The sequence below is a fragment of the Homarus americanus genome, unplaced genomic scaffold, assembly GCF_018991925.1.
Source record: "Homarus americanus isolate GMGI-L3 unplaced genomic scaffold, GMGI_Hamer_2.0 scaffold48406, whole genome shotgun sequence".
In the NCBI taxonomy this organism is placed as follows: Eukaryota; Metazoa; Arthropoda; class Malacostraca; order Decapoda; family Nephropidae; genus Homarus; species Homarus americanus.
In genome coordinates this window covers 4,762,829-4,783,514 of record NW_024753828.1, presented here as the reverse complement: position 1 = coordinate 4,783,514, position 20,686 = coordinate 4,762,829, and the positions used below count along the sequence as shown (strand labels likewise).

Sequence of the window (20,686 nt, the reverse complement as noted above, 5' to 3'; positions counted from 1 at the left end):
GCCACTATGTCGGGTTAATGCACCTTAAACTAGACAAAACATGGCCACATGGCGCGGGAACCCGCACAAAAAATCTTCCCCTCACAGCTGCCAGAGGCGCACTGACTACAAGCCGTGACGTTTTCTCAGTTGCCAAATGTCAGCACTTGCCTACAAACCAAGCGTTTTGACATCTCGCATCCCAGGACAGGCTTCACAACATATGATCTTATTTTTGCGAGAACTTAGTTCGTCGGCCCTATCGCGACTTAACATTACGCGCAGACTGTAATGGTGTAGCAATAAACATTCACTTTCCATACATTAAATCATTATTTCATTGTACAGTACAGTATATGGACTGTGTTAATACATCTATATTTTTTGTGGAGAGTGAATGGAATTGCAAAAATGTATAGAATAGAAAAACAGGAAATTGATATGTGACAAAGAATGTAGTAATGCACTGGAGGAAGTTAGGGAATGTATATAATGTACAGGTAGGGAATTATGCCATGTAAGAAGGAGCGTGAAATAAGATAAGAGAACAAAATTTGGAAAGAGAATGATTGGGGAACTAAAAAATATCATCATCAAAGGAAGGAACAGAAGCACTGAGGTAAAGTGTGAACCGACGGTTAGTATAACCTTTCCTACCATCTGATATGACAGTAATATAGTCTTGGATGAACCAGAATGCTCCAAAATTGAAGTAAAAGACATGAGATAGCTTCCTGAACCAGAAAATGGCAAGGAATAGGGAGGTGTGTGGGATGCTGAGGGAGAACTATGGAATGGGTGAAGTTATGTTTTCTTAGGTGGTTTGGATCTGTGAGAAGGACAGGAAAGAGAGTGTATAGAATTAACGTAGCCTTGGGCTGAGGGAGTTGGCCTGCATCATGGGAGTGGGTGTTGGGTCAAGGAAAAAAATTGAGAACCCCTCGAGACAACTTGTTTATTATCAAGCACCTCCCAATACCACACCACTACCCCTGACACAGTTCTGCCTGAGTTAATTTTATTTGAGTAAATGTTCTGACTTAACACATTTTCAGTAACCTAAACCATTAGGGGGAAATACAAGATTAGTAGTGAGGTTTGATATTAAGCAAGGCTAAAACAAGATTGTAAAGCCAATTTGATGAGTGGTTTTTAGTTTTGAGATATAGAGTGAGGAGTTGTTTCTCTAAATGTAGTGATATTGTGCAAGATCCTCTGTATAAAATAAACTATATATTCCATCCTGGTCTTTTTTGTCTGGTGTATAATGAAACATTTTCCATAATTTTTTTCTAGCTGAAGAATATGGGGGTAATTTCATCATTGTTAGGCCCCTGAAAGATCAGCCAGGGAAGGTGGCCTACTTCTGTGAGGTAAGGCCAGTCTTGAATAAAAGTTCATGTGAGGTTCTGGACAAAACTGAGTTTTAGTATACTTACAAAGTGAGAAATGAAATGATTAATGTTAAGATAGGTTACCTCAATGAAATAATTAATGTTAAGATAGGTTACCTCAATGAAATGATTAATGTTAAGATAGGTTACCTCAGCATGTTTAGTAAGCATAAGACACCTCATGAAAATGTTATTACTGTAGTAGCTAGGAAACAACAAGAAATACTCAACACAATTAACCACTAACAACATTGAGAAGATACAGTCATTTAAACTGGTTGATATTTATCGAGGGTTTGGTTAAAGTCTGCTGTACTTACTACGTTCAGCACATTTGGTGCAAGTGTCATACCTGCTACTGGATCTCACCCAAACATATTTCATGTAGGTAACTCCAGGGTTCATGGTCGAACTCATCCGTGATGTTGATTGAATACTGTACTGTAGACTGGAGTGATGTTTTATAATGTTTGGCATTGAAGCCATTGAGGTTATTTTTTTATATACAACAAATACAGGTACACACTCAACACAAACTTGTCAAACACCTGGGCACGATGGATGTGAGAATGAGCAGAATCGGGCTTGTCATCTCGGAATGGTTTCAGATTCTTCGTCCAATTTTTAGTTTGCATAGTGCTTATAGAATTCGAGAAGTTATTGGTGAGAGTGTACATATTTGGGTATAAAGGTATAGTAGTTCTCAGGTGGTGACATCCTTTTCACCATACAGATTGTCTCACATGTGCTTCACTCATGAATGATGAATTTATCTACATAAAATAGGTTTGGGTGAAGTGGTAGTAATAACTTGCTCCACGTACAGTAGTAGTCTTCATACTGTACGTGGATATTATCCAAACCCTAAGTAAATGGTAACCACAATTTAAATGACGACTCTTCACATTGTTCTTTAGTGGTTATTTCTGAAGTACTGTATGTTTAGCAGTTTTCATGATTGTTTTCAAACTGGTTCTCATACGTAACAACCATTGCTCTCGTGACTTACAGCTGTGCTATGCAGAAATGAATGCAAAGAAATCGCTGGATCTTCACTGCAGTGGTATGAAACATTTAAAGGTAACAAATAAGAAATGTACATAATAGGTTTAACAAATTTAGTTCTTGACTGTGTGTGTGTAATGAAGGTGATGTAAGGTAGGAAAGTTTGTCTAAATTATGTGTAAACTTTCCTGTGGTATTTTATTATGTTTATTTTTATAGTTATGGGGGTATTAATGAGATACTGACTGTACAGTACGGGATACTGAGGCTGGGTTATTGGGGGTGGATGTGAATTTCTGGTAATAGTGAAAATTTCAGCTACAACTTGAGTATGTTCAACACTTATTGATTTAGTGTTAGAAGATGATAGGGCATAGAAACTATTAAAGTATTGTATTAAAGACATTATTTTTTTATTAATTTTTTTTAGAATAATTTTTAAGGTTGATTGAGGTACTGACAAACACACTGAAGACCATTCCAGATATTACCATTAGAAACTATGGTTTGTACTGTATAGGAAGATGTGTTTGGTAAGGACAAGTTTAGGAGATTATAAGTTTTGTTTCAATGAATACTGTTCAACATTTGAGTCGGTAGTGGTTAGGATTGAGACAAGTTTCTGGGGGAAGACATGATGTTGAGGAGAAATGCTTTGATGAATACTGTTGACAGGTGGTGATGATAATTAAAGTTGGGAAATTGTTAAAATGTTTTTATACATTAATGTTTATCAATACTATACCTCTTGTACAGTATCTTGCTGCTGCTGTGTGTCAGTCTGCCTCTCTTGACTTTAATTTATGAGTTTTATATACCTGAAGTTTTTACAGTGAGGTGTTGAAGTTGTGTTGGTTGACTTACCACTAAAGATATTTGTGGTGGTTGACTCACCACAGACAGGATATTTGTACAAGGTTATTTCAGATCATTTGCTGTTATTAGCGTACTCGTTGGCCATGTGTACCTAAAGTAAAGAACTTATTTATTTATTTACAGTTTAGGTCTACTGACACCTTCACTGCAGGAACTTGAAATAAATTTGTTTTAACAGGTGTAGAACAGATTTTTAATGTTTTTATTGAGTAAAAATGTTCTTTTATTTTTGTAAAAAGATTTTCTGCAACTGTTTAATTATATGTATGGAAACTGGAATATGTATACGTATGTGCAATGACTGAAGGATGTGTGTGGTGGAGATGACTTGCACCATGTACCTGTCCACTCAGGAACACAGAGCTCCTGTATTCATCTTCTCTACCCTTCAGTGTTGATATCTGAAAATAAAGTGAAATGTGGGGCTGTACGAAAGAAAAAGTTCTTCTTTTAAATATTAAGACCATAACTGACAAATTTCTGATGGCAAGATTATGCTTGTACTGTATGTGAGAAAAATAGACTTACACTTTTGCAAGAAGTTTGAAGTAATGTTCTGAGGGGAACATTGTTACTCATTTATTTAAAGCTAACTATTGTTTAAATACTGTATTTGAAGTCATGTATTGAATTAGTGCTTAAGAAAAAATTTATGATGTAATACCGGGTACAGTATTACTTATTGAACAAACGTGAACATTGATTATTGATCTACAGTTCTGATAATTTTCAAGGTTCTGTTTTACAAAATATAGTACAGGCCCCTGGTGTGGCGACCTTGATAAGAAAAAAAAAAAAATTCGACACCCAAACCTTTTCACGAGCCAAGTGATGGTGCGTTGTTGTACTGTATTCACATCAGTTTTAACCAGTGTAAGACAGAATTAGGAGTCTGTCTTCCCTGGGTAAAACAGTTTATGGTTTACCATTTCTCTCATTGTTTATTACGTCTGTTTTTTACATCCACTATGGTTACAACAAGTTAGTTATTGAAGAGTTATTGCTGGTCTGTTGATATTAATTAACTCTTTGATTTTACCTTTACATATTTTATTGAAATATCTGTTTCAGGAGACTTCAGTATTCAGAAATTTATTCATTATGGACATTTTGTCCAGCACAATCATTGGTTTAACCCTTAAATGGCAGTTGTCCTTATACGAGAACAACCTAAATCAGCAGTTGTCATACAAGAACAACCTAGGTACAGCTGTTGTCCTCATATAAGAACAACCTCGGTACAGCTGTTGTCCTCATATAAGAACAACCTCGGTACAGCTGTTGTCCTCATATAAGAACAACCTAAACACAGCTGTTGTCCTCATACAAGAACAACCTCGGTACAGCTGTTGTCCTCATACGAGAACAACCTAAACACAGCTGTTGTCCTCATATAAGAACAACCTCGGTACAGCTGTTGTCCTCATATAAGAACAACCTAAACACAGCTGTTGTCCTCATACAAGATCAACCTAAACACAGCTGTTGTCCTCATATAAGAACAACCTCGGTACAGCTGTTGTCCTCATACAAGAACAACCTCGGTACAGCTGTTGTCTTCATACAAGATCAACCTAAACACAGCTGTTGTCCTCATATAAGAACAACCTCGGTACAGCTGTTGTCCTCATATAAGAACAACCTAAACACAGCTGTTGTCCTCATACAAGAACAACCTCGGTACAGCTGTTGTCCTCATACAAGAACAACCTCGGTACAGCTGTTGTCCTCATACAAGAACAACCTCGGTACAGCTGTTGTCCTCATACAAGAACAACCTCGGTACAGCTGTTGTCCTCATACAAGAACAACCTAGGTACAGCTGTTGTCTTCATACAAGATCAACCTAAACACAGCTGTTGTCCTCATATAAGAACAACCTAAACACAGCTGTTGTCCTCATCTAAGAACAACCTAAACACAGCTGTTGTCCTCATATAAGAACCACCTAAACACAGCTGTTGTCCTCATATAAGAACAACCTAAACACAGCTGTTGTCTTCATACAAGAACAACCTCGGTACACCAGTTGTCCTCATACGAGAACAACCTCGGTACAGCTGTTGTCCTCATATAAGAACAACCTCGGTACAGCTGTTGTCCTCATATAAGAACAACCTAAACACAGCTGTTGACCTGTGAAAATGAACTTTTAGTGACACATTTGAAATTTGCGGGTGATGTATGGTACTCTCCTGCACCATTAGGTGTGAGGTGAGTGGGAAGGACACATACTGTACAGAGTACCTAGTTACCCTCAAGACATGAAGGGGAATGCATATCCATGCACGTCTCGTGACCCTGACTCTGTTCCCCCCAAAAAAGAATTCAGGAATGCAGCTTTGAATGAAGAGCGCATAAGTGCTATAATTTGAGGAAAAAGTCACTGATAGTGACAGTGTGGTGGAGTTTTGTGATACTTAGAGAGAAAGTAAGGGGATGAGGTGGAGTTATTTTTTGCTTTTGGCATGTATGATGATTTGGTATTGTGCCTCGCACAACTGTTAAACTGGGTAATATATTGAATGGGGGTGGAATTAATAGACTGGTGTAATATTATTTTATGAAAAAAAAAGTTAGTATGGTATTACAGGTTTCTTATGTGTAAACATACTATAAGAGCCCTTTTATTTATTCTTTTAATTTTGTGTGAGTTTACGGTTGGCGGCCTTAGATATCAGAGGACCATTTATTTGTACTCTATATATTTGTTGTCTACATGTACTGTACTGTGCTGTTTAGGATGAGTGAAAGTTTGTAAAAGAAGCTCTGCTTCACAAGAACAACAACTTTCTATGGTGTAGCTTCCTTAACGTTGTCTCTGTGAGTCATGGAATAAGGAATTTTGAAAGGTGCTGTTATAACCATGTGCCAGATACTACCCAACCTAACTCTAGCTGTAGAAGAGTTCATTATGATAATTGTAAGATGAAATTTAAGGTTTTTATGCTGTTGGGTATGCCTTGGATACTGTACTAATATTTTTGGAATGGTTTTTGTACTGCTCATTGGTTTTAATTATTTTGTTCATATTCAGAATACCATTTATAATTTAGAGTTATGTGAGTAATTTCCTTAAAGCTCTTCCACAGAAAGTGCAGTACAGTATAGTTTGTCTTAATTTATTTGGCAGAGATACACTCGGCACATGTGAGCTGAAATGAGATGGTTCGATGGATGTGTAATGTGACACAGAGGGGAAACCCATTTCAGAGTAAGAGGGTGGCTGGATATTGAGAGTATTGGCGAGGGTTTGTGTAGAGGCAGGCTGAAATGGCTTAGGCATGTGGAGAGAACAACAGAGACGAATTGGTTTAAATGTCGAGAAGATGAGAGGTAGACCAGGAATGACAAAGGGAGAGGTTATAATGAATGAGCTCAAAGACAAGAACTAGGTGAGAGAGGCTGTGATGCTTGGAGAGCTGCCATCAGGTAACTACAGCCAGAGAAGTTATGATCATTATTATTCATGTAATTATTATGCAGTATTATTAATAGTATAGTTATTATTTCTATTATTACAGTATCGTTGAGGTGAGTTGTTGTACTGGCTGTGAGTGCAGAAGGTTCTTAAATAAAATATGTACCAGGTGTAATCTTCACTCATACTTGTGAAGATATTCTTTTGCATACTGTAAACTGTTAATATATTTTGATGGTATACTGTACTATAAGATGCTAATGTATTATTAGTACGGTATATTGTAAGCTAATATATATATATATATATATATATATATATATATATATATATATATATATATATATATATATATATATATATATATATATATATATATATATATATACATACATACATACATACATACATTACAGTCTCTGGCGGAAGGTTAAGGCACAAATTGGGCTGTGACTTCACTTTTGCATACATCGTTTTACCTCAAGATAGGGATAAATTTTGATCAGAAATATTTAGTCACAATTCTAGCATCTTCTGGAACCCTTGGCGACAGCTGTCCTTAGTAGGAACACCGCTCAGTCTTTGTTTGGGTTGCGTGGGTGGGTGTGTGCCCATGTGGCGCCCGTGCCGTGATTTTACGCCTGAGTTACAGTGCTTTTATCGTGTGATATCTGGGTCTTTAAGATGTCCAGGAGAGTTACTAAGCGTGAGGATATTGCACAGGTGATTGGTTTATACAAGGCTAATCATAAAGTTACTGAAGTAGTTGAATTAACGGTTGTTTGCGCGGTCAGTGTACCGATTCATCTCGGGTTTGAGGCAAACAGCCAGGAAGAGTTGCCTACCCTAAATCTAACCCAGGTCTGGGCGACCCACGGCTTCGTCTCCTAGAACCAGGAAGGTGATTGCTAGGCAAGTTAATGCTAATCTAGCTCACGGCGGGAATTAAAGCAAGCTAACCGGACTCTTTGGTCACGCTCTCCTTAAGGTCGATTGGCAGCTTCTTCATGAGCGATCTGGTTATCGGCCTACCGACCGCCGTAGCCCCTGCTGACTGCTGCCCAGAAGAAGAAGAGGATCACTTTGCGAAGAAGTACAGTGTCTGGTCCCTTCAGGATTGGAGGAACGTCCTGTGGAGTGATGAAGCCCGCGTTTACAGTGGGTGGTTGTGGTCACGATGGGGTGTACGCCCGGCCAGTCTGACCCGCTCGACCCCAGGTGCACCGTCCAAGGCGGTCAAGCATCCTGATTCAGTGCTGGTATGGAGTTGTTTCACTTATTACGGTGTTGGTGAGTTGGTTGTGCCTGAAAAACAAAGTTAACCAGGGTGTATCCTCGAGCTTTGGCGTTCTGCCTGAATCGTTTGAAAACCGCGGCGCTCGTGTTCATGAGGCGGTGCCCCCTGCCACACAGCCAAGTCGGTTACTCAGTGGTTGGAGGATTGCCAGGTTTCATATTTTAAGGCTGGCCTGGCAATTCCCGACATCAACCCTATGTGGAAGGGGGCTCATGAAGCGTCGCCCTCGTGACCTCGACACCTCTCGTCCCCAAGCTCAACACAGTTAAGCAACTGTGGGAATTTCACCCCACAGCACCTGCAAAACCTTGCAGACAGTGTTCCACAATGACTGAAAGAGGTGCTGAATGTATAGATATGTACATACCAAGATATGTGAACACGCCTGACACCAGGACTCTTGTTACCATTCATTGTACCATTTATTCACATGTCTGTATTACTACATATTATTATAGCATGTCTGATGTCCATGCTTATGTCTAATGCCTATGTTCATTTACTATGTCCCGATGTACTATGTCTGTACCGCGCTAGTCGAGTAATTAGAAGACCTCATTTATTGTCCTAGGAATGTCTAGCAACTCCCCTTGCCTGGCTAGCTAATTTCCCTCAGATCGGCCTCGGCCTACCTACGGTCCGGGGTCCCTAGTAACCGCTCCTGTATCGGTTGGCTATCACGCCCAGCCTTGTACCACTTGTTGAATATATCTACTGCTCGTGCCCTGGAGTTTCAAGAACCTTGTCTAGGATTACATCCACCACACCACATGGCGCAGTTTGAGTAGCTCCAACACGACAGTTTACAAGCCTCAAGAGCCGGCCCCGTCTGTTTCCGGCCTCGTCTGTTTCCCGCCCAGAAGATATACTCCACAGTGCCCCTGGATTTAAAGTGCTTTGTGACCTTGTGAAGTGCCCTAAGTGAAGTGCAGTGCCTTTCATGTCTCTTTGCTATGTTTCTGCGGCCCTACAGGTAGCAGACACGCCTTCAGCCCAGTTTCCAAGACAGCACTTCCGGCATACACCCCCCATCCACGGAGGCTCGCAAGCCACTGCCCGCGTCCCCTCCACTGACATCACCAGCATCTCGCCCGGGCGCGCGGAGGAATACACCGCCGCTAGCCGCCTCCTCTCACTTCACAAATATTACAGTCAGTACTCTTTTACTTGCCAGCCAGTTCCTGCACTTAAGCAAATCCATTGGCGAAAATATAGCACTTCACCTTATTCTCCTTGTCTTTCCCATCGCAACAATACCAAGCACGAGATGTCTGACCACGACGATTTGCTGGGAAATTTATATGAGGATTATGAGGAAGACGACGCCTCACAGACCCTCCCACCCCCCCTCACGCCTCACACGCCGGGCGCGCCAAATTCAAAGGATGGGAGCCAGGATATACGTCAGTTAATCCACTTCCTACAAGTTTCTCAAGAGAAGGAAGCCCAAAGACGTCAATTAGAGGAGGAAAAACGACGTCAAGAGGAATTGTCAAGACAGTCAGAGGAATCAGCTTACCGCCTTCAACTTCAACAACAACACCAAGCTGATAACCGCAAATTCCTGGACCTATTGGAATTGCTGGCAACGAGGACGACTTCACCAGCTGCCACAACCAACTCGCCAGCTTCAGCCTCTTCATCTATCCTTCAGACAACGCCTCCTCACACGTCACCTATCTCCCCTAGGTATGCCTCAGTGTCTTCTCAACCACCCGTTCCAGTCTCAACTCTCGTCGACCTCTCCGTGCCTCCTCCACCGCCTGCCGTCTCGAGTGCACCCCTGCACAGCAAGTCTTCAGTTCCCAGTCCCCCACCTCTTCAATCTGACGCAACATATCAAGTATACCGTCAATGGCGACGTCGTTTCGAAGACTTTGCTGTTATGTCTGACCTCTACCGAATGCCCCCTCATAAACAACTCATCCAATTAAGATCGTGCATTTCCCTCGATGTTCAACGCCTCCTAGAGCACACGCTAGCCATCCCCCCTGACTCCCCCAGGTCAGTGACAGAGGTTTTAAACGCCTTGCAGAGTCATTTCCGTGGCCTCCGCAATGAAGCTTTGCGTCGTAGGGAACTGCTATCCTGCAAACAAGCTTCTGGGGAATCATTCTCAGACTTCTATGCACGACTTAAGGACCTAACAGCCGAGGTGGACCTATGTACAGGCAATCCTGTAACCTGTGCTGAGATCCAGCTCAAGATGATCTTGCTGATGGGTGTACGTGACGAGGACCTGCTTCAGAAACTCCTCACCCTCGACGCCGCCTCTTCCCTCACCGACTTCGTCACCTGTTGCAGGTCGTATGAGGCCACAAGAGAGGCTGCCTCAGCTATACACTCATCGCCATCTCAAGTCCACGCCGTCTCCACCTACAAGAGGAATCAACGCCAGATGCAGACGACGTCCTCTCCACAGCCCCCGTCACAGTCACCAGTTTCTTCTCCCGAATCCTGCAGAAACTGTCAGCACCAGCATGGTCCAGGAAAGTGCCCTGCGGCTGATAGTACATGTCGAAACTGTGGGTTTCAAGGCCATTGGCCCCGCACACCTCGATGTCCTGCCAACAAGGCCTCATGCAACGCTTGCAACAAGCAAGGACACTTCGCCAAGTGTTGCAGGTCCACCAAGAAGCCTCCATCTCCAGGTCAAAACGTCTCTTCACAGCCCGACAGAACGTCCACACCACCGTCTCCCAAGAATAACAAAGGATGCCGACGCGTGGATGATACCTCGAGTGACAGGTCCCCCAAGCCCGTCAATGTTCGTCTGTCCTACGGTACCAACTCTTCCAACCTCCTGATGATACCTGACACGGGCGCGGACATCACGGTGATTGGACCAACACACCTGGACGCCCTCAACATCCCCAGGAGTAGCCTGTCACCCACAGCCATGAACGACGTGCTCACAGCGGACGGGTCCCCGATGTCTCCACCTTTGGGTTGCTTCAAGGCAACACTACAGCTCGGTCCCAAGTCTTGCCTTGCCACAGTCCACGTCCATGAGGGCATCCAAACCCCTCTCTTGTCATGTGGCCATTGTCAGGACTTGGCCATCGTCTCATCCGAGTTCCCAAAGCCCATCCTCGCTGTGACACACCTCAACAGGTGTGCAGAGATACCTGTTTCAGCCATGACCACACCTGCTGCCGCCCGGGAGTTCTTTTTTCGTCAGTTCAGCGACGTCCTTGTCTCCAAGCCCGACCTCCAGAAGACGCCGCTCAAGAAGATGACAGGCCCCCCGATGAGAATCCACCTCAAGCCTGGCGCGACGCCTTTCGCCATCCACACACCCAGGCCTATCCCCTTTGCCATACGGGACAAGGTGAAGGCAGAGCTCGATTCTCTGGTGCAGCAGGGGATCATCAGACACGCCGGTGAGGAGCCCTCCGAGTGGTGCCACCCTATGGTCTTGGCACCCAAGCCTGTAGGTGTTCGCATCACAGTGGACCTCACCCATCTCAACTCGCAGGTCTCCCGTCCCGCCCATCCATCGCCTACGCCCATCCAAGCAGTCCGCAGCGTCACCCCGTCTGCAAAGTTCTTTACCACGGCGGATGCACTACATGGGTACTGGCAAGTCGACCTGGCGGAAGAAGATCGCCACCTCACTACATTCATCACGCCCTACGGCCGCTTCCAACACTGCCGCGGACCCATGGGCTTCGCAGCAACGGGGGATGCGTACTGCCTCCGTGGGGATATGGCTCTGCAGGGTGTCACCAACTGCGTGAAGGTCGTAGATGACATCCTGCTCTTCGACGATGATCTCCCGGCCCACTTGAACCGAGTTCATCTGATGCTCACAAGATGTCGTGCCCATGGTATCACCCTGAACAAAGATAAATTTGTGGTCGCCGCCCCCCAAGTTAACTACTGCGGCTACAACATCTCGCCAGAGGGGATCTCAGCTGATGAGGAGAAGGTCAAGGCCATCAGGGACTTCCCTACTCCAGCGAACCTGACCGACCTTCGCTCATTTATGGGCCTGGTAAATCAGCTGGCCGACTTCTCCCCTAAAATCGCCACATCAGCCCAACCTCTACGCCCCCTCATGAGCCCCAAGCGCTCCTTCCTCTGGACTCCTGACCACGACCTAGCGTTCAGGAATGTTAAGAAGGCGTTGCTGTCACCACCAGTCCTGGCACCCTTCGACCCGTCCTTACCAGTGGTCCTCCAGACCGACGCCTCCCGTCTATACGGCCTCGGATATGCCCTCCTTCAAGACCACGGCCAGGGTAGACTGTGCTTAGTTCAGTGTGGCTCCAGGTTTTTGACGGATACGGAGACCAGATACGCCACCATTGAACTAGAGATGCTGGCAGTCGCCTGGGCTATGGCCAAGTGCCGCCTTTACCTGTTCGGCCTTGGGCATTTCACCCTCATGACGGACCATCGCCCGCTCATACCCATTCTTAATCACTACACGTTGGACGCCATCGAAAATCCTCGCCTCCAACGTCTCAAAGAGAAGACCGCCCCTTACGTCTTTACAGCTGTGTGGCGCGCCGGGAAGCTTCTGTGCATACCAGACGCCCTCTCCCGAGCCCCTGTTAGTCGCCCCACACCCGAAGATGAAGTCGACTGTACCACGGCCGCTGCTCACGTTCGGTCTTTAGTGACACACACAGCCACTTCTCTTGCTGACAAGACGACGACGACGCCCTCCATCGAAGACGATAGGACTCTCCAGGAGCTTCGCATCGCCGCCGCTCAAGACCCGGCATACGTCCAACTCCTCGACTACGTCTCCGCTGGATTCCCCACCAACCGCTACGACATTCACGCCTCCGCCCTCCCCTTCTGGAAGCTAAGGGATAGCCTCTATGCGGACGGAGAGCTGGTGTTGTACGGCCCCAGGATCGTCGTTCCCGCTGCCCTCCGCCGGCGCACCTTATCCCGCCTCCATGACAGCCACCGCGGCGTTGAAGCCACCAGGCGCAGAGCCCGTCAGACCGTCTTCTGGCCTGGTATTGACGCCGATATTAAGAGCACGGTTGAGGCCTGTGAGCCTTGCCAGCAACTCCAACCCAGCCAGCAACAAGAGCCGTACCTGTGCAACGACCTCCCAAAGCGGCCCTTTGAGTCCGTGTCCGCCGACTTCTTTAATGTGGCCGGAAAGTCTTTCCTGGTGGTCGCCGACAGGCTCTCTGGATGGCCCGTGGTAGTTCCCTGTGGTCGGGACACCACCTCTTCCAGGGTCATCCGGATGTTTTGTTGCTTCTTCCGGGAAGTCGGAGTGCCTCTCCGCCTCCGAACCGACGGTGGGCCCCCGTTCAATAGCCACGAGTTCAAGAGCTTCGCCGAACGCTGGGGCGTCCACCACATCGTCACCTCCCCTCATTACCCGCAGGCGAATGGCCACGCCGAGGCAGCGGTAAAGTCCGTAAAATACCTCATCCTCAAGACAGCACCGACGGGGAACCTGGACTGCGAGGAGTTCGACAGGGGCCTACTGGAACTCCGTAACACCCCTACCCCTGCCGGACGCTCTCCTGCCCAGGTGTTGTATGGCCGCCCCCTTCGTACTTGTGTGCCTGCCCACCCCCAGTCCTTCTTAGATGAATGGCAGATCAAGGCGGACGAGTGTGACCGCCGTGAGGCTGCCCGGATGGCCCAAGTGACAAGCCACTATGACGCCCACGCCCGCCCCCTTCCCAGGTTGACCGTCGGCCAGCAAGTACGAATCCAGGACCCGACGTCACACCGCTGGGACAAGGTCGGGGTCGTCATGGGCCGTGGCGAGCCTCGTTCGTACCAAGTCCGCCTCCCCAGTGGTCGTGTGTGGTGGCGAAACAGACGCCACCTCCGCCCAGTGCCATCCTCTAGTGACGAACCTTCCTCCCCGTCCCCTGTGTCCCCTTGCCCAGACCAGGAACGAAGGTCGTCAGTTGATCCTCCCATTGTCCCTCGCCGCTCCCCCCGACTCATGGAAAAAGAGTCCGTAGCCGCTCGAGATTGCACTACGAGCGTAAAGGGGGAGGGAGGTGTATAGATATGTACATACCAAGATATGTGAACACGCCTGACACCAGGACTCTTGTTACCATTCATTGTACCATTTATTCACATGTCTGTATTACTACATATTATTACAGCATGTCTGATGTCCATGCTTATGTCTAATGCTTATGTTCATTTACTATGTCCCGATGTACTATGTCTGTACCGCGCTAGTCGAGTAATTAGAAGACCTCATTTATTGTCCTAGGAATGTCTAGCAACTCCCCTTGCCTGGCTAGCTAATTTCCCTCAGATCGGCCTCGGCCTACCTACGGTCCGGGGTCCCTAGTAACCGCTCCTGTATCGGTTGGCTATCACGCCCAGCCTTGTACCACTTATTGAATATACCTACTGCTCGTGCCCTGGAGTTTCAAGAACCTTGTCTAGGATTACATCCACCACACCACACTGAAGAGGAAGGGAAACACAACAAAATACTAAGAGGGGTTTGTGAGTGTTATTTTCATTTTTTTATTGCCTTAACATGTTTTTTTTATTTTTTCCCCACGGTGTGCCTTAACCTTCCGCGTAGACTGTATATATATATATATATATATATATACACATATATATGCAGTATAAATATGACTAGCTTTAATGATTTATATATATTTTAACCAAACTACTTTTTACTATATTACAGAAAAAGAACATTTGGCTGCAGAAATGGGGTGAGTACAAATGAGCTTCTGGTGGTAGTATAAGGGGGTGGAGTGTACTAACATGCTCGGTGTGAGTATTTTTATTTGCTACATACAGTGTGTGTTGAAGGGGATAGTGGTACTGTATATCTCATTACCTGTGTCTATAAATATTACAGTATTCTAATATGTATATAAGTGATGAACAAAAACATTAATATACAGTAGTTTATTTTTGTTAAATGAAGATATATTGGAAGAGAGATGATAGAAGTTATCCCATACTACGCTGTACTGTAAGGGTGCCTGTGTTGTGGTCGGCTCTAGCCTGTACAGTTCAAGGCAGTTAGATTACTGAACCTTTTTTTTTCTGTATTTTTAATGTTATGCAGAGTAAAGCTTTTAATATGTACAGTGAAACTATTAAATGCATACAGGTTATGGTGTGATATTTACCTCAGTGGGCTGTTGATGTGTCAGGTGGTGGCCTCCCTCATTGTTCCCACCAAAACATTAAATAAAGATAAGAGACTTTGCAGTAGGATAAACTTTTCACATATGTCTGCCTAAAATAGTTTGGAATGATAGGTAGATAGTTGGTGTATTTATAAAAGTATAATTGGAAATAATTTAATCTAATACAGTATTTAAGAAACATTTGGTTTTGCAGGCGGTTACAACTACGACGGTCACGACGACAGTGAACAAACTTCCGAGCCTCACAGTCGACATCCTCCAGCTCCATATAGGTAAAATGTCCTTGTTAAGAGCAAGATGGTGCATGGAGAATCTTACCCACATGTACAATATTAACTTGTCGCCACATGTGAAGAACATTGGTCCTTATATCATCAGCGTCTGTTTGGGGGTTTTGGAGGAACATTGGTGGCTAGTGTGGGGTGGAGAAGTGCAAGGTATTGATTAATTACCTTTAAAAATCTGTATTTATTTATAAAGAAAAGTGTTTCTGGGGTTCAGCAAAAAAAAAAAATGGGGTCAATGATATAACTTTAATTTTGGCAATAATGGGGACCTTTTTTATTCAAGCAGTGTAAGGAAATAAGGCCTAGATTCAATCCTAAGAATAGTGTCTACAGTGTGTTTATTAGATTATCTGTATTCTTATCCTATAACCAGACCCTAAAAAAAAACTCTTGCAGATTGGAGTTTCCATTTACAGCAGAGTTGCCAGGTTATTGCATCCTCACAGTCACTTGCTCAGTTACAACTTGGTCACCGCATTAACAGTCAGTCATCTCTTGCTGTAGCCATGTTTACCCTGGGTGTGAACACTCATCAGGTGTCATGAAGTAACTCAATCACCATAGTAACTCAGCTTGTCATGCTAAAGGAGTTTGGTTAACCAGGGATGAATTTTTGGCTTGTTTATGAATGGCTGATTTTAGGGGTTTAGTTGGGAGGCAGCAATTAACAGATTCATAATTAACTGGTGTGTAGTACAGTGTTTGGGATCAGGCTTGAACATAGTACATTCTCATTGGGTTTTATTTTTGGCGAGGCTGGGGATTTTGGAGAAAAACATTTCAACCAAAACTGAAAATAGCTCTCCATTTGGCAGATGGATGGTTCTTTGGCCAAACCCTGATATTGTCAGGTTAAATATGGCTCATTTACAGTTGTGGAAATGTGCTCTTACACCCCTTGTGGTAACCTGTGTCTCTGAAGGCAACATTGCAATAATAGTATAACTATTTATGAATGATTGGGTATTGGTCGTGTAATGACGGACGTGATTTGGTGGATAGGTTTGCTATAGGTCATATAGGTTGGCCGTTTGGAGACATTGGTTACTACGGGGTGTGGGAACACATTTCCGCAACTGTACAGTGCTTACTAATATAAAGAAATTACGAAGGGAAGCTGATTTAAAACTTAATGTTAGGATTTTTTTTTGTTCGATTTTATGAAAATAAATTAAATTCCTATTACAGGTCTTTAGTACAGTATATCTATTTGTGTAGACAATTCATGCATGGAACATAAACTCTTCATTTGGTTATTAATGGGGAATTAATCCTGAAATCTTGTTTTATAAGTAAGCACAGATGTTCTCTACCATACTTATGGAGGCTCAGACCAGATGGGAACTCTTTGGATTAATTATTTGGATTAGTCAATTGAATAACAGCAATCACACACATCAGGAGTCCAGATCCTCATTTTTCAATGCCCATGGACTAGCCTATAACTTGAGTCTCCCAATCTGTGGTCAGCTGTAAAACCAGACATCAGGATCAATCACCTTTAAATGCCATCATTGTGAATGGTCAAATTGAATTAATTATGCAGTATCAGCCAGATTAATTCCTCTGTAGGCTGGTAGTCTTTGATTATGTCGGTGAGTAGTGACCCTGCCTTGTCAGCTGAGAGGGCACTTGAAAGTTTTGCACACAGCACAGTGCCCAGTTCCCACTAAAAAGTTTGGTTGGTGATAGGAAGAGCATCTAGTTATAAAACTTGTTTTCAATTTGGCTGATGGCAACTGCTACACCATGCTACCAGGTAATCGTAGCCGACTCACACAAGCATGAAAAATGGCCATAAAACCGTGTTGTTGATGATGATGATGATGATTATATTTATTGTTATTAAGACTGCATAGAGTCATTCATTAATATAGGTTTTGCATTTCTCTTGACAGGGATTACAACAGAGAGAATTATGATCGTGACCACTGGGGATGGCGGGCAGATCCTTATGACAGATACCAAAACCAGAATGACTATGAGCCACGTGATCAAAGACCTCATTACGATCAAAGGCCTGAGTTTGATCAAAGGCCTGAGTATGGTCAAAGGCCTGAGTATGATCAAAGAGCTGAGTATGATCAAGAGCCTCATTATGATCATGGTAAAGTATATACTGCTGTGTTGTTATAGAGGTCAAGTACATGTAGTAGTTGTATTTTAGTAGTATACCATAGTACAGTACAAACCATTCCTCTTACCTGTTCCTCATACCTTCTGAGAAAAAAAAATGAGATGTTTTTAGGGTCTCAACTTTTATGACCATATTATGTTATTTGAATATCTATCAACATTATACAAAGTCCATCTATTTGTTACTCTTTCTTCTATAATACTATGATCTATTAGGTAAGTCATATTTTATATTGAATAAATTCCTAAAATGCAAAAAAAATACTAGCCTAATTAATTACAAAAACAGTTGAAATGGAAAAGCAATTTTGGTTGGAAAAAAGGTAGTGAGGAGAGGTTAACAGGATTTTGTGCACTAACTTTGGAACCTCTTTCTGTCTCTATTTACTGGAATCATTTGATTTCACTTTACATCTGATACTAGTGTACTCTACAATGCAGTACATGAATATGAATAAAATTCCCTCTTTTGAATACTTTTATGGAATTCATGTTTAATATTCTTAACAGATTTCTATAGTGTATCTCATAAATTGTAATTATTGTTGAACTAATGTAATTACTAACCTTGTTGTGGCATTATAACATCAGCGTTGACCTTGCACACATCCTAATGTTCTATTCTCTGTGGTGTAGTATTGATTTTTTTGTTGTTTCCAGGAGGTTGGGGTAAAGCAGAGAGGATCCACAGTCCGCGTTATCAAAGACGGTTAGTAAAAACATTTATTTCTCTTGACATACTGAACAATTGCCAGTTTTGTTCCCACTTCCTTATCCCTAATGTAAGTCATGGTATGCTGTATAGGGATTATATTGTGTGCATTTGTGGACTATAACTTGGTAATATTTAAAGTAATAAGATTTTGTGTGCCCATCGGTTCGAATGCTGTTACTTCTCCAGGTGTTAGAATTTAACCCATCCAAGAGTTTTTCCCTTGTTGCAACACCTGCAGTAGGAATTTCCTTTTGTTAGTTTACGTATGACAGATTTACTTGGTGTTTTCTTATGTCTTAATTGTCCTCTAAATGTACTGTAGTTTTCCTTGTGTGTGTTTTTTTTTTTTTTTTTTGTGAACTTTGAAAATTTGCCTTTTGTAGTCTACAACTTTATTACCATACACAGGCATGGAAAATGACCATAAAACATTGATAGTGAACATTGTGAAACTGCTGTTGAGTGTTTAATGATATCATCCCTTAGGGTTTAATTTAAAAAGTTTTGCTTTGTATGAAAGATTATGCAGTGCTAAGAGTAATATACAGACTACTGTGTATGTTGAATGAATTGTACAGTCCCCCAAAAAGTATTCCATCACTACACTTAGAAATGCTAGATGAAATACTTTGGTATGATCCCCAGTGCATCATCTTAAGTTGGTATGCCTTCTCCCCATATCAGCAACAGCTAGTGATGGGGTAGGATCGGGGGAGGGAGTCGTCCTTGTATGGCATACTAGATACTTCAATATAACAAGATATCCATTAAGCTTTACTGTACTGATGTATGTATCGTGCTGGGTAGAAGCAAGGCACTTGTTAACAAGCCACTGACTGATGGTTACAGTAACACTGAAATAGAGATTAAATAGAAGTGTTTTGAAACATCACAACTGAGACTGAGACAGACCTCAAAACAGACCATTTCACCAATATGTTGTACTAATGGAGTTCATTCATACTGAGTTTTACAATGTGCCTGTTCATGTTGTTCATGATATCTGATTTATGAAGAGTAACTTGGCAAATAGTACTTGATAAGAGTGAACAGCTACAGCAATATACAATATACTATCGGTCTACATGGGATCTGCCATGTTACTGATATGCAAAGTGCATTGGTTTAACACGAAAATAAGGTTTCAAATCACGGGAGTTGCAGGCAACGGAACCCCCGTCCACCTTTACTAAGACAAGACATTTGTGGTTATAAGTTTCAATTGTTCCATGGTGCCTAACCCATCATGACACTGTGGGTTTGCTCACCCCAGTTCTGTGTGCTATTTCAGCATTATACCATTGTTTTGAAGGGCAATAATAGCACCTCTAACATCTTGTGATGTCTCCCAGGTAATTCCTTGCTCCATTCGATGTAAGATCCCATTGTTGACTGGCATGGCATTGGTATCCATTTACGACATCCACTCAGTCCTGTAATGTATGATCTGAAGCCTCGGGGGAGTCACATCGTTTAATAATGTATATACTCATTCATGCTCAATGGTCATGGATGTAGAACTACCAACTGTTCAGACACAGGTCAAATAATATTGCTCGAAAAACCAAGAATCACATCTACTCCAATGACTAACGATAATTTTGGGGGACTGTACATCTATTTTAAGTTCCCACAGCATGTATAGTACTGTACAGGGAAATTACAATACTGTATACTAGTCAATCAAGGTCACAGTTCAGGGATTAGTTATTCCACTGATGGCTCAAGTTCTTTCTCTACCCTCTATGAACTTTTATCCCCACTTGTGTCACAATATTGACAAGTCTTTGATCATAATGAATTTCTTCATTAACTCATTGAGTGGTAGGGGCTTCTCTCAGCTTGAAAAGGGTTAATTACCCAAGAGTGATCAACAATTATAACTTGTTACTTTATGTGTTACTAAGAAATATTTCTTTCCATAGCCTGAGGGGCGATGCAGACCCATATCCTCCCAAACCTTATTGCCGACGCAGTTCTCCTGTTAATCCACCACCAGCAAGACCTCAGATCCCACCTGCTCCATCTATTTCTACCAAGGAAAGCCTCTCACATGGAGCAACTGGTGTACTCATCAAGAGGCTGGTATGTTACACAGTTACTGCTGAGTACATAGTGTTAAAATTATATTTAAGGAACTTACCTGCATTTGCACTCTGGATGTGTGCTCCCAGCTGTATCTGGAACTGCATTTAGTTAACTCACAGTCTTTACTGTTTATGATTCTTTATAAATATTAATAATTCAAATGTGTTATGGCCTATGCTAAAGGTGTTTAGTGGGTGAGGTGCTTATGTGAGGATATTTAAGGAATTCCCTTCACACTGTATCCTCTCTATGCGCCTAATCCAGTGTCCTTGTTATAATTTGGAACAATATCAAAGACGGTATTGTATACAGTAATCTCCCTGTTAGCTGAAATATTTGATTCCCGGAACACTCCAATAGC

The 20,686-nt window shown here is 43.1% G+C and overlaps 1 protein-coding gene across 6 annotated transcripts in view; it reads left to right on the top strand.

Moving 5' to 3' along the window:
* LOC121855584 overlaps window positions 1-20,686 on the top strand; it is a 50,938-nt gene that overhangs the window by 12,074 nt on the left and 18,178 nt on the right. For all 6 annotated transcript variants that reach the window (XM_042350619.1, XM_042350620.1, XM_042350618.1 and 3 more), the window contains 7 exons: window positions 1,276-1,352; window positions 2,385-2,453; window positions 14,625-14,652; window positions 15,293-15,371; window positions 17,285-17,493; window positions 18,183-18,231; window positions 20,163-20,322. In XM_042350619.1, the coding sequence (XP_042206553.1) occupies window positions 1,276-1,352; window positions 2,385-2,453; window positions 14,625-14,652; window positions 15,293-15,371; window positions 17,285-17,493; window positions 18,183-18,231; window positions 20,163-20,322 (671 nt within the window). The remainder of the gene's footprint in view (window positions 1-1,275; window positions 1,353-2,384; window positions 2,454-14,624; window positions 14,653-15,292; window positions 15,372-17,284; window positions 17,494-18,182; window positions 18,232-20,162; window positions 20,323-20,686) is intronic.